The following is a 25,662-nucleotide window of genomic DNA, read 5'->3' as shown; positions in this document are numbered from 1 at the left end:
GTGTACATACGTTTTCCATACCTCTGGTCCTGGGAATCAAACCCACTATCCTGGCATTGCAAGCGCCATGCTATACCAACTGAGCTACAGAGAACTAATCTCTCCATGATGGCTATAAGCTTGTATCAACAAAATACAGTGCATTCGGAAAGTATTCAGACCCCTTCCCTTTTTCCACATTTTGTTACGTTACAGCCTTATTCTAAAATGGATTCAATCCATTTTTGCCGTGGTGGGTCCGACAGTGTCGTGGAAATACTTCTTAAAAATATCTCTTAGACACCGGAGCTTGTGAGTTCAAAATAGACTTTATTACAAAGTAATAAGCCGAGCTGGTCCATGGAGCAACTGCCGGTCTCAGACTCAGAGATCTCTTTATGTACAGTTTCAGTCTGACACAACAGACACAGTCACTCCTCTTTATGTATACGGTTCTCATCTACTCTGCCACGATTGTTTCCTAATCTTACTTCTAGTCTGTCTGCGACCGTCTTTACTTGGTTTCTCCTCCCCTTCTTGGCACATACTTCAAGGGCATAGGTTATATTGGCGGCGTAACCATAGCAACGATACAAAAAAATAATACAGACATTAATTCATAACGCAGGTGCATGTCCAAGGACACCCACAGGACTAGACAACGGCCTCCCTCAAGCCCACAATGGCCCAGTCACACACACACACACACAATGGCCTCCCCCCAAGCCCACATTGATTGTGCTCAACACTCCGAGACAAAACAACACATGCACCAGAAAATCCCCCATAACAGCTAAAGTGGACTAGGTCAGGACCAAGGCCCCACCAGAGCTTGAGACTTTCACTATGAACTCCTGAAGAACACACACAACACCATGAGTTACGCATTGGTTCCTGTTCTAGATCATGGGTCAGTTCTGAACTATTTACAGCAGTGTAGAATAGGATAGCACAATGATTGGTGAGTGTTTTTTAAAAATCTTGATACTTATATTTGTATCAAACGTTCGTCAGCTCAAGCCAGTGGACCAGTGACAAGGACACGAACCTAAGCCCCTACGAATCGGATCCAAAGAGACTGTCTGTCCTTACTCTCTGGTGCCGTGTATTTGTGGTCAGATTTTGTTCAATATTTCTCATTTCAGTTGCTGCTTAGAGACCAGACCTTACTCTGACCTTTTTTTAGCTCTTACCCTCTCCATCCACTTCCTTGTTTCAGGTCTTTTCAGATGTCGTTTACTCTGTGCGACTGTTCTAAAAATGCAGGTCCTGGGTTTGTCAGAGGGTTGCTTGGGCACATCTGCATGTTTTGTGTGCTGTGCCCAGTGACGTGCCAAGACGTATAGCCTGCACACATTCTCTGTGACATGGATATATAGAAGATGTTATTTAACATGGTCATTTATTCATTATTTATCCTTGCAAGCCTATGGGCCACAACCATGATAAACCATGGGCCACAACCATGATATATTCGTGGACATCAGATGTAGTCCTCGAACATATCACAGCGTGAACATGTGCAGTGTGAGAGAGTGTTTCGCTGTCATACATATGTATGTACAGTACCAGCCAAAAGATTGGACACACCTACTCATTCAAGGGTTTTAATTTATTTTTTTACCATTTTCTACATTGTAGAATAATAGTGAAGACATCAACACTATGAAGTAGCACATATGGAATCATGTAGTAACCAAAAAAGTGTTAAACAAATCTAAATATATTTTATATTTGAGATTCTTCAAATAGCCACCGTTTATTGTTCTACAATGTAGAAAATAGTAAAAAATTAAGTAAAACCCTCGAATGAGTTGGTGTTCTAAAACTTTTGACTGGTAGTGTACGTGTACGTGTGTGTGTGTGCGTGCGTGCGTGCGTGCGTGCGTGCGTGTGTGCGTGCGTGCTTGAGTGAGTGTATGAATGAGCGTTAGTGAGTGAGAGAAAGAAGAACATGGACTCTCATGCCAATGGATTTCATGTATTGTGTTTTGTATTAAGTTGTTATTAATTATTTGAAAACATGTCTTAAAAGTAACTGCAAACTTTGACTGTGTTTTTCTCAAAAACATGGCTTGGTGACACACCTTGTATGTTGGTCTCATTAGAAAGCTAACATTCTCCTCTTTCCAAATGCGTTTTGGGGTCAATGTGACTGATTATGAGAGAGCAAGTCATCGATTTTTGTCTACCCCTGAGTACAGGTTATATCTGTGATGTAGATGGTACAGACAACATCTTGGGAAACAAGATTCTCTGGTCTGATGAAACCAAGATTGAACTCTTTGGCCTAAATGCCAAATGTCACGTCAGGAGGATACCTGGCACCAACCCTACGGTGAAGCATGGTGGTGGCAGCATCATGATGTGGGGATGTTTTTCAGCGGCAGGGACTGGGAGACTAGTCAGGATTGAGGGAAAGATGAACTGAGCAAAGTACAGAGAGATCCTTGATGAAAACCTGCTCCAGAGCACTCAGGACCTCAGACTCGGGCGAAGGTTCACCTTCCAATAGGACAACGACCCTAAGCACACAGCCAAGATAACGCAGGAGTGGCTATGGGCCAAGTCTCTGAATGTCCTTGAGTGGCCCAGCCAGAACCCGGACTTGAGCCTGATCGAACATCTCTGGAGAGACCTGAAATTAGATGTGCAGCGACGCTCCCCATCCAACTTAACAGAGCTTGAGAGGATCTGCACAGAAGAATGAGGGAAACTCCCCAAATACAGGTGTGCCAAGCTTGTAGCGCCATACCCAAGAAGACTCGAGTCTGTAATCACTGCCAAACGTGCTTCAACAAAGTACAGAGTAAAGGGTCTGAATACTTATGTAAATGTGATATTTCAGTTTTTATTTTGAATACATTTGCGAAAATAAAAAATGATTGATTTGTCATTATGGGGTCTTGTGTGTAGATTGATGAGGGGAAGAAACAATTTAATCCATTTTAGAACAAGGCTGTAACGTAACAAAATGTGGAAAAAGTCAAGGGGTGTGAATACTTTCCGAATGCACTGTATGCGCTCGGACTCTGGTTATGAATGCGGTGCTGACAGACAATCGTTGATAGATATTAATAGAGCTCCAATCAGGATGACAATTGATTATGGGTGTATAGTTTATGGAACAGAAGCTGTACAAAATCCAGTATATCGCTTTAAGGGCTCCCGAGTGGCACAGCGGTCTAAGGCACTGCATCTCAGTGCTAGAGGCGTCACTACAGACCCTGGTTCGATTCCAGGCTGTATCACAACTGGCTGTGATTGGGAGTCCCATAGGGTGGTACACAATTGGCCCAGCGTTTTCCGGGTTAGGATTTGGCCGGGGTAGGCCGTCATTGTAAATAAGAATATATTCTTAACTGACTTGCCTTGTTTAATATAAATAAGGATATGTATTGGTGTATTTAAATCAAAATCTGTATGTGCCTTACTAGTGGAGGCAGGTGAGATATACGGTGTAAAACATTGTCATTTGCTTGTTGGGTTAGATTGAAAAGCTGTGAGGTTGAGCATCCCACTGCTACTGTTCTAGATGACTGTTGGGAATATAATAGAAGACAAGGTTTTGGTTGAACAGTTGGGAAGCTTGCTGATGAGAGTGGTTTGAGGGAGTTAGAGGTTGGCCCTTCTATGGTGATAGGGGATGTTCCTCCATGGTTGCTCCCAGATCCTGTTGTTGATCTAACCTTGGTAGAGAAAAGGAAAGATGGGTCAGAAGTCAGTGATATAGGGAAACTGGTTGACAATTACATTGGTAGACATTGTTCTGCTTTTTTTTACCACTTTTCACAGATGGATCCAAGAACCCAGATAGTGGAGCACAGGAGCAGGCATATATGTTCCTGAATTTGATGTGCAGATATGTAGAAGACTAACAAATGAACTGTCAGTATACTCAGTTGAACTGTTGGCGATAATAGTTGCCCTCCAGCGGGCGGAGGATGTACAACCTGTTAGAATTATAGCATGCTCAGATTCTCTGTCTGGATTGAATAGTTTATCATCTGGTAAATCTAATAGGAGTTCTATTGGAGGTATTAATGTTATTATGGAGAATTGAGAGAATGGGTGTAGTAGTGAGATTCCTCTGGGTCCCAGCACTTTCAGGTGTGGAAGGGAATGAAATTGTAGACCAGTTATCTAAAAGAGCTTTGAAACGAGATATGATTGATATTAATGTTCCACTGGGTAGAATTGAGGCCAAAGGTAAGATCAGAGCCATTTTGATAGATGTGCGGCAGGAGAGATGGGACTCCGAGCACATGGGCCGGCATTCATATGCCCTCCAAAGAAATGTTGGTGAATCAAGATTCTCAGTTGCGCTTATGACATTGTACATTGAACTCGTCATTACATCTGGTTGGCAAGCATATGAATGGTTTGTGTATAGAGTGTATGGTCGATGAAATGGTGGATGGAGCCTGTGTTGTTATATTGTTGTAAGTATGCTGAAGAGATGTTAGTAGGGCTGTTTTCTATTTTCTCAGAAGTACTGAGTTAGGTAGGAGGATTTAGAAATGTTGTAAACAGTGATTGACCACACACTCCAACACAGTAGGTGGCGGCATACACTTTTAACATTGGTTTGCGGACTGCAGTTATATCATAGAAGAAGAAGGAAACCAGATGCGCACATTGCGAAACAGACAAACAGATCAGACCGGGGATTGGGGTTTGAGAAGTTAATGAGAGAAGCACAAATTGTTCCTGAGTTGATAATTTTCTCGAAATCTAAAGGCACAACCTAGGTATAAGCCAATGTATTAAATAGCTGAACATGTTATTACTCCAATCTTGCGAGAGTGACAAACTGACACGTTTTCATTATCGTCAAAAACAACATTATATCGAAGGAGCGCCTTTGATTTGACAGTCTGCACATGCGCAGTTCGGCGTGAGACACCCGATGACCGACAAGTGTGAAAGGGGATTTCTGTTGGAGAAGCAGTTTTATCCTATCGTCATATTATACTGTCTTTAATAATGCTGTGCCTAGTTTTAGGAATAGTCAAACGAGTCTAAAATATTTTTCCCGTGTTATGATTTGATCGTTTCCGGATGCTGTACAGGAAGTGATATTGCTGATACATTTGCATTGTGGGATTTGTGTGCTTTCCTCTTGCAATCATGGCGGATGCCTTTGGTGACGATTTGTTCAGCGTGTTTGATGAAGAACAAACAACTTCAACTAAAAAGAAACTAGCGGTACCTGAAAAGGGGTATGTATGCTATGGGTTTTAACTCAGTTAGGATGATGTTTAGTTCAAGTAGTGACATAGACAACTATCAAATGAGAACACGCGCAGGCGGAATCAGGGCTAACGTTAGACTTCAATGGTAACGCTACAGTATCTAGCTAGCTACAGCACATTGCCCACGTTTACACCGGCATTGTGTTTGTTTCATCCCAGACCCTTGGTAGTTAGATTTTTGTGTGTTTTCTACCTAGCTAATGAGAATAAGCTCTCGCAACATTTTATTTGTTTAAAATGTGAATTATGTTAGTTATGTAGGATGCAGTCCAGTGTGTCAACCGTTTATTTTATCTGGCCCTACATAGTCATATGTAGTGATTAGCTATTTTCATATTTTTTAAGTGGTGGTATTGTCCTGGATTTAATATCTGATCATTTTGATTGGCAGGTCTATGTTCCTTAGCTAGATGCCATTTAAGTTTAAATATTAAAATACCAGCCAGAAATGGCTGAGGAACAATACCTACCAACATATGGGGCTGCAAAAAGTCTACTTGTTTCCGTCTTAAAGTAACAGTACCGTAAAATATTCCCTTCCATTAGGAAATCGACCAGTAAAAATGGCAAAGGAGGAAAGGATGAGTTCTATGCAGCCAAGAGTAAGCGGGAAGCAGACAACAACGGGACAGATGAGGTGGTGTTTGGGAAGAGGTCCAAGCTGGAGACTCTTTCTACAGAGGAGATCAAGTAAGATTCACTTTGAACACGGCTAGATTTTTGGGCTAGGGTGGTCTTAGTCCAATATTGGATGTGCCCAGTATTGGACTAATGGAGCCTAACTTTACTCCTTAGTCCAAGGACCTTACATGTTCTGTTTGAATGGTACGTTTCTTGAAACATAAATACCTTTTATATCACATAAAAATAATTTCACAAATGCAAAATACACACTTACTGTACACTGATCAAATCAAATGTTATTGGTCACATACACATTTTTAGCAGATGTTATTGCGGGTGTAGCGAAATGCTTGTGTTCATAGCTCCAACAGTGGAGTAGTATCTAACAATTCAATGGTTTTAACAGTTGCAGCCTACAGTATTTTTTGGTGACAACACGTTTTGTGGTGTACGTCTTAAAACCCAATTTTATTGGTCACGTGCACATGGTTAGCAGATGTTAATGCGAATGTAGCGAAATGCTTGTACTTCTAGTTCTGACAGTGCAGTAACTTCTAACAAGTAATATAACAAATTCACAATGACTACCTTATACACACAATGTAAGGGGATGGAATAAGAATATGTACATATAAATATATGGATGCGCGATGGCCATGAGGCACAGGCAAGATGTAATAGGTGGTATAAAATACAGTATATACATATCCTACATTACTCATCTCATGTAAACACTATTAAAGTGGCATTATTTAAAGGGACTAGTGATAACTTTATTAAATCCATTTATTGAAGTGGCCAGTGATTTGGGTCTGTATGTTGGCAGTAGCCTCTATGTTAGTGATGGCCTGAAGATAGAAGCTGTTTTTCAGTCTCTCGGTCCCAGCTTTGATGCACCTGTACTGACCTCGCCTTCTGGATGATAGCAGGGTGAACAGGCAGTGGTCTTGGTGGTTGGTGTCCTTGATTATCTTTTTGGCCTTCCTGTGACATCGGGTGCTGTCGGTGTCCTGGAGGGCAGGTAGTTTGCCCCCGGTGATGTGTTATGCTGACCGCACTACCATCTGGAGAGCCTTGCGGTTGAGGGCAGTGCTGTTGCTGTACCAGGCCGTGATACACCTCGACAGGATGGTCTCGATTGTGCATCTAAAAGTTTGAGGGTTTTAGGTGGCATGCCAAATTTCTTCAGCCTCCTGAGGTTCACCACACTGTGTGTGGGTGGACTATTTCAGTTTGTCCGTGATGTGTACGCCAAGGAACTTAACTTAACACCTTGTCCACTACTGTTCCATCGATGTGGATAGGGGGGTGCTCCCTCTGCTGTTTCCTGTGGTCCACGATCATCTTTTGTGTTGACGTTGAGTGAGAGGTTATTTTCCTGACACCACACTCCGGGGGCACTCACCTCCTCCCTGTTGTCTGTCTCGTCGTTGTTGGTAATCAAGCCTACCACTGTAGTGTCGTCTGCAAACTTGATGATTGAGTTGAAGTGATGCATGGCCACGCAGTCATAGGTGAACAGGTAGTACAGGAGAGGGCTGAGCACGCACTCTTGTGGGGCCCCCGTGTTGAGGATCAGCGGGGTGGAGATGTTGTTTCCTACCTTCACCACCTGGGGGTGGCCCGTCAGGAAGTCCAGAACCCAATTGCAAAGGGCGGGGTTGAGACCCAAGATAGGGTACTATGGTGTTGAATGCTGAGTTGTAGTCAATGAACAGAATTCTTACGTAGGTATTCCTCTTGACCAGATGGGATAGAGCAGTGTGATGGCAATTGTGGTAAGCAAGCTGGAGTGGATCTAGGGTGTCAGGTAAGGTGGTGATATGATCCTTGACTAGTCTCTCAAAGCACTTCATGATGACAGGAGTGAGTGCTGCGGGGCGTTGGTCATTTAGTTCAGGTACCTTTGCTTTCTTGGCAGTAGGAACAATGGTGGCCATCTTGAAGCATTTGGGCACAGCAGATTGGAATAGGGATTGATTGAATATGTCTGTGAACACACCAGCCAGCTGGTTTGTGCATGCTCTGAGGACGCGGCTAGGGATGCTGTCTGGGTCGGCAGCCTAGCGAGGGTTAAAACGCTTAAATCTCTTTCTCACGTCGGAGAGCCCACCGTATTTGGTAGCAGGCCGTGTCATTGGCACTGTATTGTCCTCAAAGTGCACAAATTAGTTGTTTAATTTGTCTGTGAGCAAGAGGTCGATGTCTGCGACGGGCCTGGTTTTCTTTTTGTAATCCGTGATTGTCTGTAGACCCTGCCACATACGTCTCGTATTTGAGATGTTGAATTGCGACTCTACTTTGTCTCTACTGACATTTGCTTGTTTGAGTGCCTTGCGGAGGGAATAGCTACACTGTTTGTATTCGGTCATGTTTCCAGTCCCCTTGCCATGATTTAATGCGGTGGTTTGCTCTTTCAGTTTTACATGAAAGCTGCCATCAATCCACGGTTTCTGGTTAGGGAAGGTTTTAATAGTCACAGTGGGTACAAAATCTCCAATGCACTTCCTAATAAACTCACTCAGATTCAGCGTATACGTCGATGTTAAAATCCCCAGTTACAATAAATGCAGCCTCAGGATATATGGTTTCCAGTTTAAGTAGTCCAGTTAAGTTATTTTAGGGCCGTCGTGGTATCTGCTTGGGGGGGGGGGGAATATACACGGCTGTGACTATAATCGAAGAGAAGTCTCTTGGGAGATAATATGGTCGGCATTTGATTGTAAGGAATTCTAGGTCAGGTGAACAAAAGGACTTGAGTTCCTGTATGCCGTTATGATTACACCATGAGCCGTTAATCAATTCTGTTTACACATAGGTGTTTGGACACAGCTAATTAGCAGATGTAGTCCACTCTATCTTTTGTCTGTTTTCTGTAAAATAGTGCTGTAACATGGAAACCCTAACCCTACCAATGTGTGTATCAATTTAACCTTATTTCTTCAATAAGATAAGAGCCTTATGCTTCCAAAACCTTATCGCTAGCGATGCGTGTTAATGTTCAGACCGAGCGTTGCGGCTCTTAACAACCCCCCCCCCCCCTACAGAAGACGCCTTCGTCCGTCCATTGATCTTATGTGTAATGTCATGATCGACGGCTACCTCCGGATTAGAAATAGCTACCCCTGCAGCACGGGTTCTAATCCAGCCCACTGCTATTTCTGCACACTCGCTATCTTTCATCTCTGCCGACTGCCGCTGTCCTTAGGAAAAAAGAACAATATGGCGAGGCAAGATTAGTATTACTGTCTGGTGTTATTGTCTTGTCATAGACATGCTTTGTGACCTATATGATCTGCAAAGAACTGTGAATTGTTCTCATGGTTGGTTAATGGATTGAGTACTGATGAATGTGAAACTCGCATTTTCAGTCTTGCCGACTGCATGCCCAAGGTGAGGGTGGAGCCCGTTGAGACAGTGGAAGGATGCAACCACGAGGTAAGAGCGCTCACAGGACTTTTGAAATATGAATTTAATGACTTCATTTAAAAAAAAAATATTTATGAAATCCTAGGTAGGCCTATATCTCAATATTACAACTTGGTTGCCTTTACTGAAAATCTGCTTTCTTTACCTTGACAGGTGGCCCTACCAGCCAATGAGGAGTACGCACAGCTTAAGCCTCGTGTGGGGAAAGCAGCCAAGGTACTGTAACGGTACTTCAGTCCACTGATTGGATAGGGATACTTTGAGAGCGCAGTCTGAAACTCATGGCCTTTGACATTGCCTTGTCAAATGACTCCAGTCCACCCATCTGTGTTCCTGCTAACATCAAACTGATCTCTTTTTGCAGGAGTACCCCTTCGTTCTGGATCCCTTCCAACGTGAGGCTATTCTGTGTATCGATAACAACCAGTCAGTGCTTGTGTCTGCCCACACCTCTGCAGGAAAGACTGTCTGTGCAGAGTGAGTTTGATATGCTGATTCCCTTTCAGGTTTAACGCTACTGAGTTTGGCCGAACCAAGCCGAGCTGTAATGTACTGTGCAGCACAGTACGTATCGGGTTAGCAAGATGGTGGGAAAAGAGTACGAGTGTGTTCAGATGGCTTGCGCGTTTGTGATGAGTGACATACGGGATTGTTTTCAACGGGGTTTTAAAGATTTTTTCCCCATCCAAAACGGTAATTCTAGTATAAACTTAAACAACTAAAACAAGATATTAAGTATGAATGCATTTTTTGTTTTACAAGATCATCTTTGAGAATTGACAATCACTAACTAACATTTTAAAGTCGGGGAGAATCAAAATGAATCATTCAGGAGTATTTTTGTCATGGCCCCGCAATTATTTTGTTCTAATGTTCTGTTTATATAGCATAAGCAATTGCAAAATGTGTAGAATTGCAGGAAATTAGCTTTAAAACAGCTAAATTGCCACCTCAGCCAACTTACTCTTACTCACTTTCCCTCCCTCTCCTTTCCTCATCCAGGTATGCCATAGCTGTAGCTCTGAGGGAGAAGCAGAGGGTCATCTTCACCAGCCCCATCAAAGCCCTGAGTAACCAGAAGTACAGAGAGATGTACGAAGAGTTCCAGGATGTTGGCCTGATGACCGGTGATGTCACCATCAACCCCACCGCCTCCTGCCTCATCATGACTACCGAAGTACGACATTACAGCTTCCTATTATAATTACATTATTCTCACCAACAATCTCCACTGTGTCTTTAGGCTGAGCTAGAATATGACTAAGTTGCACTTGCATTTTTCTCTAGTGTTACTAGTATGTCTAGTTTGAAAATGATCGAATATGTTGACATATTCATTTGTTTCTGTGTTTCAGATCCTGAGGAGCATGTTGTACCGAGGGTCAGAGGTCATGCGAGAGGTGGCCTGGGTCATCTTTGATGAGATCCATTACATGAGAGATGCTGAGCGTGGCGTGGTGTGGGAGGAGACCATCATCCTGCTCCCTGACAACGTCCACTATGTCTTCCTGTCCGCCACCATCCCCAACGCCAAGCAGTTCGCTGAATGGATCTGCCACCTCCACAAACAGGTGAAGAAAAAAAATGGATTTACTTTTATCGATGTGTGTAGGCTACCACGGCGCGACCTTAACCCAACAACTAGAGACCTCGTCAAGGGGTTTGAATCTCTTGGGCTAAGGTGTCGGGATGACAGTTTAAAGGTCCCAGGTTCACCAAGACCTGATTGGGATTACCCTACAATGCATTTCCCTTACCCCTGCCTTGTCTAGTGATCAACTGCTGTCCCCTTGGTTGTCCAGTCTCCTTCCATTGCCAGATCAGCAGAAAGGCAGGGCCACAACACTGGCCTCTCCATTTCGAAGGCTGAGAAAACACAGCCCAAAAATATCCATTGTCTGCTTACATGTGTGTCAAGCATCAGGTGCTCATACAATTGACTTGTTCTTGTCTCCTATAAGCGTATTTGTGTCTTAACTGTATAGACATGCATCAAGCGTAATTGTTTTAATGAATAGGTTTCAAAGAATTTCAGGGGTTGTCATTAGGTGCTCATGCTGTTGACTTCCCCCTGTCCCCATGCAGCCCTGTCACGTGGTGTACACTGACTTCCGGCCCACCCCCCTGCAGCACTACATCTTCCCAGCAGGTGGCGACGGACTTCACCTTGTGGTGGATGAGAACGTAAGGAAATGCACACAGCTAGAGGTTTCCTCGGTCTTGACTAGGACGATGATACATTACATTCTGCATTTACTACACACACACACACACACAGAGATGATGCACAGCCTGTCAGTGGAAATATACTTCATTCGGTTCCTTGTACAATAATTTAATAGAATGTAGCCATAAAGATAATCTAGTGCTGTGTTGAGCATTGCTTACACCAAAAGCATCATAGCACTAAGATAATCTTTAGTCAATTTAGTTTCAGTAGAATTTAAATAATTTTAGTGCTACCATGCTTATTGGAAACCCAGCCCAGATGCTTTACTGTGCCGGGAACAAACAGAAATCCCCTCACTTCATTATTTAGGTTTGGTTTACAGTGTCGGTCCGTGACTAAACATGGTGTTAGGTATTAGGCTAAACATACAATTAGTGGCTTAGAGTGCGGACCAGTCACACCTCCAGGAATAACCAATGTGTTGAGTAATGGGGCCAGGTGCATAATATCCCAAGATTCCGACCCACGATTTGTGATTAGAATGCATCCCGCATCACTGACATATGTCACATTTTCAACAAATAAAATGTGGCGAGAGTTTACTCTCATTAGGTACTGAACACACAACAATCCCACTGCCAAGGGTACTGGGAATAAGACATGCTGTAAATAAGTGTTATCCTTCACCACACAAGACCCACCTGAGTTGTGGTTAGATCTTAGTGAGTTTGTTGCAGAATGTGAAACGAGGCCAGTTTGTCAGCCTGGTTTACTGTAGGGTTAAGGTTGGCTGTTGATCCTTTGCTTGACTTGTCTCCTCCAGGGAGAGTTCAGGGAGGACAACTTCAACACGGCCATGCAGGTGCTGAGAGACACTGGTGACTCCGGAGGCGGCAGCGGAGGGGGCAAATGGGACCCCAAGGGGCGCAAAGGAGGGACACGAGGTGTGTGTGTGACTAAGACCCATAAACCATGATGTTATTTTAGAATAGCGGAAGTATTTATGTGAGTAGTTTTGTCACGAGATTCGGTGTCATCTAAATTAGGGTTTTGAAATGGTTGCTTTTTCCCCCAACGTGATTGTGTTTCTCTTTAGGGCCGTCCAACGTGTTTAAGATTGTTAAAATGATCATGGAGCGGAACTTCCAGCCGGTCATCATCTTTAGCTTCAGTAAGAAGGAGTGTGAGGCCTACGCCCTGCAGGTGTCCAAGCTCGACTTCAACACAGGTATAGTTATCCCCGTAATGATATACGGTTTAATAGCCTAACTCTAACGATACTCCCTGCAGGTGTCCAAGCTCGACTTCAACAGCGGTAGCTACTCCTTCAATGAGTGATATGGGTAACACCGCGCCCTAATGGAAATTCATTAGGGCACACCGTAGCAAAGCGCATTTCAACGGAAAAGGGTGTTCCTTATTGGAGAAGTTCAGGTAGTGTTCCCCCCCAATCTCCGTTTCAGTCGTTTTTCTTCCGTTTGGTGTCTAATGAATTCAACCATGTACTCCCTCGGAAGGTGGGGCAGGTATAAGTCATGAAGTTTGCTAAGGGTGTTTTTAATAATCGCCGTCATTCAATGTAATGTTTTGTATTAACTGTACACATCTCACTGTTCTCTCTCTCCTTGGGGGGTGACTGATGATACTAACTAAATCCACTGACGTGAACGCACATGCCACTCAGAAATGCATAGCATACGTCAGTATAGCACCCTATATGGTGCCATTTCAGACATAGCCACTAAAAGTAGTGCATTAAATAGGGAATAGGCTTCCACCTCAGCCACTAAAAGTAGTGCATTAAATAGGGAATAGGGTGCCACTTCAGGCGCTGCCATAGATTTGCCACCCAATACTTGACTACACACTCTGTGCCAGTAGGTTATGCAGCCTGTGCTGATTCATTGCAAGATGACCCTGAGCAGCAGGATGAATCTGGGCTGCGGATCTAATTGGTTAGGCCTAACTGTGTCCGCCCTGCATAGCTGGCGAATCTTCGCTTTTGTGTGCGATTTCGATTAAGTCAGTTAACGTCCAAGAACATCAAACGCTCTCTTTCCACTGGGCAGTATGTGAACGATCTCTCATCGAGTTGATATGAATATGGGTGTTGTGCTTTCTCAGCTGTTTGTAGATGTTCGCTGATCGACTTACAGCGTTATGGCGATACTGCCCAGTCAGTCTCTGGTGGGAGGAGAGACGACAGTGTATTGATTAAGATGGAGCTGATTTCTCTTGGTTTGACTGGAGTCAGGCCCTTGGCAAACAAGGTTTCCACCCCCCCCATCCTGAACACAGGAGGATTCTGTTAATAATGGAGTTCACTTCAGCATGTGCTCCAGTTCTATTTACACAAACAATCTGACTATATGATGTGTGATTTATACTGAAGATTTCCAGAGAATTCCTCAAGACGTATTTTTTTTTTTTTTTTTTCATTTTCTTTTAACCTTTATTTAACTAGGCAAGTCATTTAAGAACAAATTCTTATTTTCAATGACGGCCTAGGAACAGTGGGTTAAGACAGCCACCAAAAGTAGTGCCTTGTTCAGGGGCAGAACGACAGATTTGTACCTTGTCAGCTCGGAGATTCGAACTCGCAACCTTTCAGTTACTAGTCCAACTCTCTAACCACTAAGCTACGCTGCCGCCCCAACCTATCTAGACGGTGCTAGTGCTCACGTTTGAGTGAAGTGGCTATATTATGGAAAGTCAAATACTTTTGTTTTGCTCTCTTCTGAACCGAAAGCCTGTTTGTCACATTACGTAATACATGAGCATTTTTTTTTTTTTTAATAAGCTGCAGCACTGTTGTGGGATAAGACGTAGTTTCGTATTAGTAGTATTTATAGAAACCGCGCTGCTGGCCTGTCTTCAGGTTTTGGCTAGCTATTAAGTCTCTGTGGTGTAAGAGGGTGGTAGTAGCCTAATTGGAGCCACGTTCCACTCCCCCTCCTGACTCCATCTCTCTCTCTCGCTCTCTTCCTTTAATGAACTGACTGGGCTTTAATCTTTTATGACATATTTGTTTCTAGGCTGTGTTTATGGAACTGTCGGTCATGGCTTACTACGCGGCTTATGGTGCCTGCATGGCTTACTCTGCATGCAAGGCAGCTGTGTGACACTGGATCGGGCCGCTTGGCTCTGGACTAGAGCTTGGACGATAAACCCGAAAATGACCGACATCGCCTTCCTCTTTTACCCGTCTGTAATTTTCTGTGATTTTTGCGACACAATATTCCGGTTGATTGTTCTAAAATCATTATTTGGTCAACAATAATGGCACGAATCAACATATTGCATAGGCTATGAAAGTATCTGCCTGTGCTTGTTTTCGCTGTCAGCTGCGGACTCCCACTCTCTCCCCACTGTGCAATATAGAGGTGGTAGAGATGCATTCTGAGACGCACAAGCATATAACCGTGGCTCAAAATGCTATTGTAGGAATAAAATTTTAAAGCAAATAACATTGTTTTAGTTAGGGGACTTACAGCTTTCTGTGAGTATATTATGTATTTTTCACATTTTTAATATTGAGTTCATAGCACCACTACAAACGGAGTAGGCTGTAGTCAGACCAGTGCAGGGCGCATCAGTTGCAGTGGATATGCCTGCATCAAGTAGTGCTGTAAAGTTTTTGTAGGATCTTATCCTTATCCATATTATAGCCTTTAGCCCAATATGCACAAAGATGTGGACCCCTCATAGCCTGGTTACTCTCTATGTTTCTTCCTAGGATTTGGCCTTTTAGGGAGTTTTTCCTAGCCACCGTGCTTCTACTTCTGCATTGCTTGCTGTTTGGGGTTTTAGGCTGGGTTTCTGTACAGCACTTTGAGATATCAGCTGATGTACAAAGGGCTATATAAATAAATTTGATTTGGATTTGATGGGTACTTTTCAGTATTTCTACAATGTATTCAACATTGGCCTCGGACAGAACAAAACGCACTCCCTGCTCTGTCAGAAGGATAACGTTTAGCTTTTGAGTGACTCGTCCATCGGTCAGGTGGCAGAAGGCACAATACACAAGTCTGATTTGTTAACTAAATGTGCGAATGAATATGTAAATCTGTTCCGTTTGTTTTTCCAGATGAGGAGAAGAAGCTGGTGGAGGAGGTGTTCAACAATGCCATAGACTGTCTGTCAGACGAGGACAAGAAGCTCCCTCAGGTGAGTACTTCTCATTGATTGATTTGAAAATATACTGAACAACAATTTAAACTATTTTACGGAGTTATAGTTCATACAAGGAAATAAGTCAATTGAAATAAATTCTTTAGGCCCTGATCTATGGATTTCACATGACTGGGCAGCGGCACAGCCATGGATGGGCCTGGGAGGGTGTACGCCCACCTACTTAGGAGCCAGGCCTACCCACTGGGGAATTTTTCCCCACAAAAAGGCTTTATTACAGACGTAAATACTTGTCAGTTTCACCAGCTGTCCTGGTGGCTAGTCTCAGACGATCCGGCAGGTGAAGAAGCCAGATGTGGAGGTCCTGGGCTGGCGTTGGTACACGGGTTCTGCGGTTGAGGCCAGTTGGACGTACTGCCAAATTCTCTAAAACGACGCTCTCATCACGCTAAGCTTTGAAATGCTGTGAAGCGTCACTATTTCATACACGCAACACAACCATTTTATACGTACAACACAATGTCAATAGAGGAACCAGGAATGCATCTCCATCGCGTTGAACGGCACTCATAAAGAAGTCTGAAAATTTGGTCTCCTTGATGTTTATGGTTTTCTGTGGATATCATAACTCCACCGCTTAAGACACAGCAAAGAGCAACCTGAATGTGAGCGCTTGTTTTCCGAAATGGCTCCGCTCAGTGAAATGGTGAGAGAAACTCAGCAAAACAAAAACCGTCCTCTCACTGTCAACTGCGTTTAATTTCAGAAAACTTAACATGTGTAACATGTGTACAAACATAAATATTTGTATGAACATAAGATTGAGACATAAACTGAACAAGTTCCACAGACATGTGACTAACAAATGGAATAATGTGTCTCTGAACAAAGAGGGGGTCAAAATCAAAAGTAACAGTCAATGCAGCTGGTGGCCACACCAGATACTAAGTACTGCAGTGCATCTCCTCCTCGTGGACTGCACCAGATTTGCCAGTTCTTGCTGTGAGATGTTACCTCACTCTTCCACCAAGGCACCTGCAAGTTCCCGGACATTTCTTGGGGGAATGGCCCTAGCCCTCACACTGATCCGAGAAGTCCCAGACTTGCTCAATGGGATTGAGATCTGTGATCTTCGCTGGCCATGGCAGAACACTGACATTCCTGTCTTGCAGGAAATCACGCACAAAACGAGCAGTATGGCTGGCGAGATTGTCATGCTGGAGGGTCATGTCAGGATGAGCCTGCAGGAAGGGTACCACATGTGGGAGGAGGGTGTCTTCCCTGTAACGCACAGCGTTGAGATTGCCTGCAATGACAACAAGCTCAGTCTGATGATGCTGTGACACACCGCCCCAGACCATGACGGACCCTCCACCTCCAAATCGATCCCGCTCCAGATTACAAGCTTCGGTGTAACGCTCATTCCTTCAACGGTAAATGCGAATCCGACCATCACCCCTGTTGAGACAAAACAGCGACTCGTCAGTGAAGAGCACTTTTTGCCAGTGCTGTCTGGTCCAGCAACGGTGGGGTTGTGCCCATAGGCAACATAGGCAACGTTGTTGCCGGTGATGTCTGGTAAGGACCTGCCTTACAACAGGCCTACAAGCCCTCAGTCCAGCCTCTCTCAGCCTATTGCGGACAGTCAGCACTGATGGAGGGATTGTGCATTCCTGGTGTAACTGGCAGTTGTTGCCATCCTGTACCTGTCCCGCAGGTGTGATGTTTGGATGTACCGATCCTGTGTAGGTGTTGTTACACGTGGTCTGCCACTGCGAGGACGATCAGCTGTCCGTCCTGTTTCCCTGTAGCCCTGTCTTAGGCGTCTCACAGTACGGACATTGCAATCTATTGCCCTGGCCACATCTGCAGTCCTCATGCCTCCTTGCAGCATGCCTACGGCATGTTCACACAGATGAGCAGGCACCCTGGGCATCTTTCTTTTGGTGTTTTTCAGAGTCCGTAGAAAGGCCTCTTTATTGTCCTAAGTTTTCATAACTGTGACCATAATTGCCTACCGTCTGTAAGCTGTTAGTGTCTTAACGACCGATCCACAGGTGCATGTTCATAAATTGTTTATGGTTCATTGAACAAGCATGGGAAACGGTGTTTAAACCCTTTACAATGAAGATCTTTGAAGTTATTTTGATTTTTACGAATTATCTTTGAAAGACAGGGTCCTGAGAAAGGGATGTTTATTTTGGAGGTTCTAAAAGTAGCTTTTTAATAGGGCATTGTAAAAGTTTCCACACTCTTTGTGGCTCCTTCTGGTGGCTTTGATTTTACACACAAACACAGTATTTTCGTTTCCCTTAATGCCGTAAGTTCAGGCTGGATTGGATTTGTTCTTCTTTGCGGTTGTTTCTCGTAGTTTCGTTAGACTCAGCGGTGGTAGTTATTTTTGTAGTGTAGTACAGATGTCAGGAGAAGGCTGCTATGCTATGAAAGCCGGCTCCGCAGGCTTGTTAACAGTCACGACCATGTGGGATCGTGGCTCTGCTAGGGTCAGAGGAGGACAGGCACATTCTTTCTATTGTCCTTGAGATGGATTGCTGCCTCATGCTCGTGTGAGCAGCTTTTGTATACATTTGATCTTGATTGTTGTATGGCTTCACTTTGATTTCTTTTGTAGATTGTGCCAGCTTTGACTTTGTTCTGCTATCTTTGGCATATCTTTGTGCTATCATTGACAAGAAATGTGTTATAAATCAAATGTCTGATTATTCTTGCTATGTGTTTCCAGGTGGAGCACGTCCTGCCTCTATTGAAGAGAGGTATAGGGATTCATCATGGAGGACTGCTCCCCATCCTAAAGGAAACCATCGAGATCCTGTTCTCTGAGGGGCTACTCAAGGTAGGCCTGTCTGGATCTCTCTTTGAATCATGCCAACCGTTGTCACTCACCATTCTGTGCTGGCTCGGATATTGTCGTTCCAGCAACTATTATGGATGCATAACAAGGCCAGTACAGCTCTGCTCATCTCAGCTCTGTAGTGTGAAAAGGCTATAACCCGAAGGCCTTGCTTTGTGTTTCAATAGGAGTCCGTACGCTGAATGTGATATTATCCTCTCTCTCCACAGGCCTTGTTCGCCACAGAGACCTTTGCCATGGGCATCAACATGCCCGCCCGCACTGTCCTGTTCACCAACGCACGCAAGTTTGATGGCAAAGACTTCCGCTGGGTAATACTCCTTTTAAAAAAGCCTACTGTTACTTACTTAGTTACTACTTTATCATTAGGGATTTAAAGGTTGACAGATGTCCATCGGTCCTGGTTATGAGTGTATCTGTCCTCGGGACCACAAACCATCGATTAGGGTATCGATTTTCAAACGTTTGAATCACTGGTTCACTAAAATGTTTTGCACATATTACTATACCTTCCGAAAATACCTCAACTGCATCCTCTCCTTCGGTGTGGAACTAAGCATGTAATTGTGTTGACACTCATTGATCTACAAATCATTTCGCATGCCGGACAACCCCAGGCCTAGTCAAACTGCGTGCTGAAAGCAGCTTCTCGCGCTGACCAATGAGGTTGGCCTATTCCGTATCTTGCACACCTTCAGCATACAAATGTTTGTAAAATGTCTTGCGCAAATTAGGCTTTATTAGTTGAGTGACAACCAATGTAATTTGCTAAGTAATGTTTTGGAATCATATACGCTGTTGAAAATTGTTTTACCTGAATGAAAGTAACCTTAGCTACCGCCGGGGAGACAACTCTCATCTGGATATAGCCTACATGCTAATTGGGGCAACTCATGATCTCCATCAGCAGCAGATTTGAATGTAGAATGGAAAATGTTAGCGCATTGAATCATATCGAACCGAATCTCATCAATTCGTTCTTCTAATCAAACCGAATTACACTGGATTGTTTTAAACTAAAACGCAGTGTTCCTGTATCGTATCAGAGTCCGTGTATATAGATATGTATCAAATGGTTTTGAAAGAGAACGATGCACATCCCTAGCTTTGGGCCAGTAACCGCAAGGTTGCTAGATCGAATCCCAGAGCTGACAAGGTAAAAATCTGTCGTTCTGCCCCTGAGCAAGGCAGTTAACCCGCTGTTCCTAGGCCGTCATTGTAAATAAGAATTTGTTCTTAACTGACTTGACTAGTTAAATTTAAGGTAAAAAAAACAACTGCTGATGCCGCTGATGGTCAATAGTAGTCTACCAAACTTGCTAACTGCCTGCTACTCAGCACTCTTGTCCCTCTAATCACTCTGACATCAATGCAAACGCTATTGAAAATCTAATCAAACACTTCATGAGAGCCCATGAGCTCATGTTGTGTAACATTTCTATAGGCTATGCAATTGCGGGAGAAAACAGAGTGATGGCCTCTATTAAAAAGAGGAGGACCCCTTGAGCTTTCTATAGGCTAGGTCTACTATATTTCTCAACTTACCTAATGTTTAGCACATTGCTTCACTTTGCAACAAGGGTATAGCCTACCTGGCTGGCATGAAAATAAACCACGGGAAAAGCGTCCTGCATTCGCTATTTAAGTGCATAGATGTCATGTATTTTTTTCCCCTGCCCCCATTTTGAGACAGGTGCATGATAATGGTTCATTGTAAATTAATACAAATTTCACACATACAGTGTGTGTGGAAAGTGCCCTTAACTTGTTCCACTTTTTGTTAGGTTACAGCCTTAATCTAAAATTGTTAATTGTTTTTTTCCTCATCAATCTACACACAATACCCCATAATGACAAAGCAAAAACTGTTTTAAATTTTTTTCTAATTTAGAAAATAAATAAAACGTATCACATTTACATAAGCATTAGTACTTAGTACAAAGTACTAGCATTAGTACTTTGTTGAAGCAACTTTTGGCAGCAATTACAGCTTCAATTATTCTTGGGTGTGACGCTGCAAGCTTGGCACACCTGTATTTGGGGATTTTCTCCCGTTCTTCTCTGCAGATCCTCTCAAGCGCTGTCAGGTTGGATGGGGAGCATTGCTGCACAGCTATTTTCAGGTCTCTCCAGAGATGATAAATCGTGTTCAAGTCCGGGCTCTGGCTGGGGAGCTCAAGGACATTCAGAGACTTGTCCCAAAGCCACTCCTACGTTGTCTTGGCTGTGTGCTTAGGGTCGTTGTCCTGTTGGGAGGTGAACCTTCCCCCCAGTCTGAGGTCCTGAGCACTCTGGAGCAGGTTTTCATCAAGGATCTCTCTGTACTTTGCTCCGTTCATTTTTCAGTCGATTCTGACTATTCTCCCAGTCCCTGCTGCTGAAAGACATACCCACAGCAAGATGCTGCCACCACCATGCTTCACCATAGGGATGGTGCCAGGTTTCCTCCAGACGTGACACTTCAGGCCAAAGAGTTCAATCTTGGTTTCATCAGACCAGAGAGTCTTGTTTCTCATGGTCTGAGAGTCTTTAGGTGCCTTTTGGCAAACTCCAAGCGAGCTGTCATGTGCCTTTTACTGAGGAGTGGCTTCCGTCTGGCCACTCTACCATAAAGGCCTGATTGGTGGAGTGTTGCAGAGATAGTTGTCCTTCTGGAAGGTTCTCCTATCTCCACAGAGATTGGCCGGGCGGCCAGCTCTAGGAAGAGTCTTGGTGGTTCCAAACTTCTTCCATTTAAGAATTATGGAGGCCACTGTGTTCTTGGGGACCTTCAATGCTACGGAAATGTTTTGGTACCCTTCCCCAGATTTGTGCCTTCACACAATCCTGTCTCGGACCGGTACGGACAATTCCTATTGACCTCATGGCTTGGTTTTTGCTCTGACATGTGCTGTCAACTGTGGGACTTTGTATAGACAGGTGTGTGCCTTTCCAAATCATGTCCAATCAATTGAATCTACTGGACTTCAAGTTGTAAAAACATCTCAAGGATGATCAATGGGAACAACATGCACCTGGGTTCAATTTCAAATCTCATCGCAAAGGGTCTGATTACATATGTATATGTAATATTTCATTTTTAATACATTTGCAAACATTTCTACAAACCTGTTTTCGCTTTGTCATTGTGGGGTGAATGTGTGCAGATTGCTGATGATTTTAATTAATAGATTGTAGAATAAGGCGAACGTAATAAAATGTGGTAAAAGTCCAGTGGTCTGAGGCACTGTATATTATTTAGTATATATAAAGACCAGATTAAATCAAGAATAGTCTGATGGGTGACAATATTAGCCTATCACTTGTGAATGATATATTTGCCACCGGGAAATTCAAGTCATTATCAAGTGCTTGTCAAATTGAGAATGCGAGACTGTTGAAGTGTGTACAGCCTGCGCAAAAAAACAAAGCAGAGCTTATGCCTGTCATGCAACTTTTTCATATCATTAGAGTCACATCTTGTACCCTTTTGAATGTATTAGAATCAAAACATATGGCCCAAGTTTGTATCACAACTAAAGTGGCCAAAGTACTACTTAAAATTAAGTGCATTCTTCCACTTTTCAACGGGTGTAGAGCCTAACTGGCATACATAAGCAGCGCGTGAGTTGTAGGAAGAATTTTCACCATACAAATGCACCTTTTATAATAAAAGCATTACATGCATAATCGCATTTGTAGTCACTTTTGAGAATGGTATTTTCCTGCTAATGGAACACTAATTGAAACGCACACCTATTTAGGCGAGGTGCTGGCTAGCAGCTCTCTTTTATTTTTTAAAAATGGAACACTTTCCTCCTACTGCAGTGTGCGCGTTACTGCGCTTATAATTTGAACAAATAGTCTAATGGTTAATCAACATTTTCAGCTAAACGTTCTGATCTGTTGCGTAAGCTTCATTACAAAAAAAAAGCGGAGATGCTAGTGTTTCTATTAATTTGGGATCTATCGCATGTGCAAGTGTCAGACTGTTTGGAATATGTATTTCTCTCACAGGATAGAATACTATGGGGGATAGTAGATTGACATAGTGCTTTTGCTGTTCATTAGGCCAACTCATCTTGTTGGCTGACAAATTAAATGTGGACAGTTCTTCCAATATCTTCAATATGCACCTCGGAATTGGATAAGGCCGCGCGCAGTTGCGTCCCAGATGTGTCTGTCTTCACTTCTAGCCTGTGAGAGACTCGATCACGTGACTGAGAGCCATGTAAGAGTTGTGTTTTGGTGTGCCCAGCCGGGAGTAACTCCAAATTAAGCCTACAGGACAACTTGTTTCTTTGTTAATCGCTCAACACAGAATAGCCAGCCGCATGTGCACACTCCCTCAAATACTTTGGAGAAAATATCCTGTTTTATTCAGCTATATTCAATTGTATTCTTCATACTATAAAATAAGGCCACGGAATTCTAAGCACATCTTGTCTGCCAAGTTAGTGTAGCCCATAGCCAGATCAGGACCTAACAACAGGACAACGCAGAGTATGCTATTCTGTTCTTCTGAAGTAGACTACATTTTCTTCATATCATGTTTCTTTTGACCTGTTTAAAATAAATTATGGATTTATTGTGATGGATTTAATTTATTAGACTTTTTCAAATGTAGATGTTCCAAACGTCTGCATCAGTGGCTTGTAGGCTATACGTGGAAGCCAGGAGATGCTAAATGTGTTTGAGACAGTTATTTGCTTGACAATCACCGTCTGACAATTTAATTACCGCCACTGCCCTAGTTTCATCACTCCCTGGAATGATTAATAGCCATCATTAGGTTTGGATAAACACAGTACACGTGTTTCAATCTGGGTAATCCCTGCTATGTTGCAACCAGACCGACAGATGAACCCAGGGTTATAACTTGATGTAGTGCAGAGCTCTCTCTGTCTGACTTTTCATCTTGAGGCTTCCTCATCATTTTCGCTGTGTGTTTGTGTGACGCCTTTTAGAAAGCCATGGTAGCTCTGACAAAGATAAACAGCCACGTCTTGTTTATGTGAGGAGCTGGGGGTCACAGGACTGGTCGTGAATCAAGCTGTTGGGAATAAAAGGGCTGGATTATTACCCCTTTGGCTCGGGGATGGGGAGAGAGAAAGAGCGAGGAGAGCGATTGCTTGCTTGATAAAGGGTGGGAGAGAGAAAAAGGAAGCGGTTGTCCAAGAGGCTTACGAGGAACATCTGGTGTGGGAGAACTGATGCCAGAACACCACGCATGCAGTCAAGGCCTTTCTCCCTCCTCTCCCTCCCTCCATCACAAAGCAAAAGGGAGAGATCCAGGGCCCCTTCACGGGGTGACTGCCCCCTCTTAGCTCTCCTCTGGCTCTGTCATGGTGTGTGCGAGTCTCGCAGAGATGTAAGGAGGGAGTCGAGCCCCGTGCCAGTGTTAAACACGAGACCAAATGTTGTAGAGCACCATAAATGCCCAAGAGATTAGAGTTGAATCTGCTTGACAAAGGCATAAAAGAAACTGTTTGGATTAGCTCGTTCGTGGCAGAGCCAGTAATGTTTATAAGTCCGAGACCAAATGGAATCTGGTGATTTGTTAAATCAGTGCCATGTGTGGCAGGCAGCTTTAGTAAAGCAGAGGGTTTATAAACCAATTGGCAAATCAAGCCATTGCAGCTCTTCTCCATGTTAATGTTCTGAAGAGGTGTTTGTGCACTTTGCAACTAGTGCTGGCACAATTACCGTATAACCTACGGTTATGGACGACGACCGTTGTGACCATAAAATAACCGTCATAACCGGTATAACATTTAATATAAGAAGAATTATACACACACGCAATGCATTCAGAAAGTATTCAGACCCCTTTACTTTTACTACATTTTGTTACATTAGACTTATTCTAAAATGTATTGTTTCTTTCCCTCAGTGTACACACAATACCCCGCAAATTTATAAAATAAAATAAAAAGATAACATTTGCAGAAGCGTTCAGACCCTTTACTCAGGTTTTTATTCTCTGCAGATTCTCTCAAGCTCTGTCATGTTGGATAGGGAGCGTTGCTGCACACCTATTTTTCAGTCCCTCCAGAGATGTTTGATGGGGTTTAAGTCAGGGCTCTGGACACCACTCCTGAGTTGTCTTTGCTGTGTGCTTAGGGTCGTTGTCCTGTTGGAAGGTGATCGTTCTTGGTCAAATAGCCCTTACGCAGCCTGGAGGTGTGTTGGGTCATTGTCCTGTTGAAAAACGAATGATAGTCACGCTAAGCACAAACCAGATGGGATGGCGTATCTCTACAGAATGCTGTGGTAGCCATGCTGGTTACGTGTGCCTTGAATTCTAAATAAATCACAGGCTGTGTCACCAGCAAAGCACCATCACACCTCCTCCTCCATGCTTCACGGTGGGAACCACACATGCGGATATCATCCCTTCACCTCCTCTGCGTCTCACAAAGACACGGCGGTTGGAACCAAAAATCTAAATTTTGGACTCATCAGACCAAAGGCCAGATTTCCACCGGTCTAATGCCCATTGCTCGTGTTTCTTGGCCCAAGCATGTCTTTTCTTTATATTGGTGTCTTTTTTTAGTGGTTTCTTTGCAACAATTTGACCATGAAGGCCTGATTCACAGTCTCCTTTGAACAGTTGTGTGTTACTTGAACTCTGAAGCATTTATTTAGGCTGCAATTTCTGAGGTGCAGTTAACTCTAATGAACCTATTCTCTGCAGCTGAGGTAACTGTGGGTCTTCCTTTCCTGTAGCAGTCCTAATGAGAGCCAGTTTCATCATAGCACTTGATGGTTTTTGCAACTGCACTTTTAAAAGTTCTTGAAATGTTCCGTATTGACTGACCTTCATGTCTTAAAGTAATTATGGCCTGTTGTTTCTCTTTGCTAATTTGAGCTCTTCTTGCCATAATATGGACTTGGTCTTTTACCAAATAGGGCTGTCTTCTGTATACCACCCCAACATCTGATTGGCTCAAACGCATTAAGAAGGAAAGCAATTCCACGAATTGACTTTTAACAAAGCACACCTGTTAATGTAAATGCATTCCAGGTAACTACCTCAGGAAGCTGGTTGAGAGAATGCCAAGCTGTCAAGCAGCTACTTTGAAGATTCTCAAATATAAAATGTTTTTTGTTTAACACTTTTGGGGTTACTACATTATTCCATATGTGTTATTTCATAGTTTTGATGTCTTCAGTATTATTATACAATGTAAAAAAATATATATATACATTTTGAAAAA

General features: G+C 43.4%; 1 protein-coding gene across 2 annotated transcripts in view; it reads left to right on the top strand.

The window, feature by feature from the left end:
* Positions 1-4,712: 4,712 nt before the first annotated feature.
* The window catches only part of LOC129818813 (exosome RNA helicase MTR4-like), a 47,743-nt gene continuing 26,793 nt past the window's right edge, over positions 4,713-25,662 (top strand). Inside the window, exons 1-13 of one of the 2 annotated variants that reach the window (XM_055875071.1) lie at positions 4,713-5,201; positions 5,781-5,924; positions 9,230-9,296; positions 9,441-9,503; positions 9,652-9,764; positions 10,290-10,464; positions 10,643-10,858; positions 11,373-11,471; positions 12,281-12,401; positions 12,554-12,685; positions 15,548-15,627; positions 18,335-18,445; positions 18,673-18,774. In XM_055875071.1, coding sequence (XP_055731046.1) covers positions 5,110-5,201; positions 5,781-5,924; positions 9,230-9,296; positions 9,441-9,503; positions 9,652-9,764; positions 10,290-10,464; positions 10,643-10,858; positions 11,373-11,471; positions 12,281-12,401; positions 12,554-12,685; positions 15,548-15,627; positions 18,335-18,445; positions 18,673-18,774 — 1,515 coding nt within the window. In that variant the 5' untranslated portion in view covers positions 4,713-5,109. The remainder of the gene's footprint in view (positions 5,202-5,780; positions 5,925-9,229; positions 9,297-9,440; positions 9,504-9,651; positions 9,765-10,289; positions 10,465-10,642; positions 10,859-11,372; positions 11,472-12,280; positions 12,402-12,553; positions 12,686-15,547; positions 15,628-18,334; positions 18,446-18,672; positions 18,775-25,662) is intronic. The other variant, XM_055875070.1, reaches the window with a different exon arrangement.

The sequence above is a fragment of the Salvelinus fontinalis genome, chromosome 21, assembly GCF_029448725.1.
Source record: "Salvelinus fontinalis isolate EN_2023a chromosome 21, ASM2944872v1, whole genome shotgun sequence".
In the NCBI taxonomy this organism is placed as follows: Eukaryota; Metazoa; Chordata; class Actinopteri; order Salmoniformes; family Salmonidae; genus Salvelinus; species Salvelinus fontinalis.
This window is presented reverse-complemented; position numbering and strand designations above follow the sequence as displayed.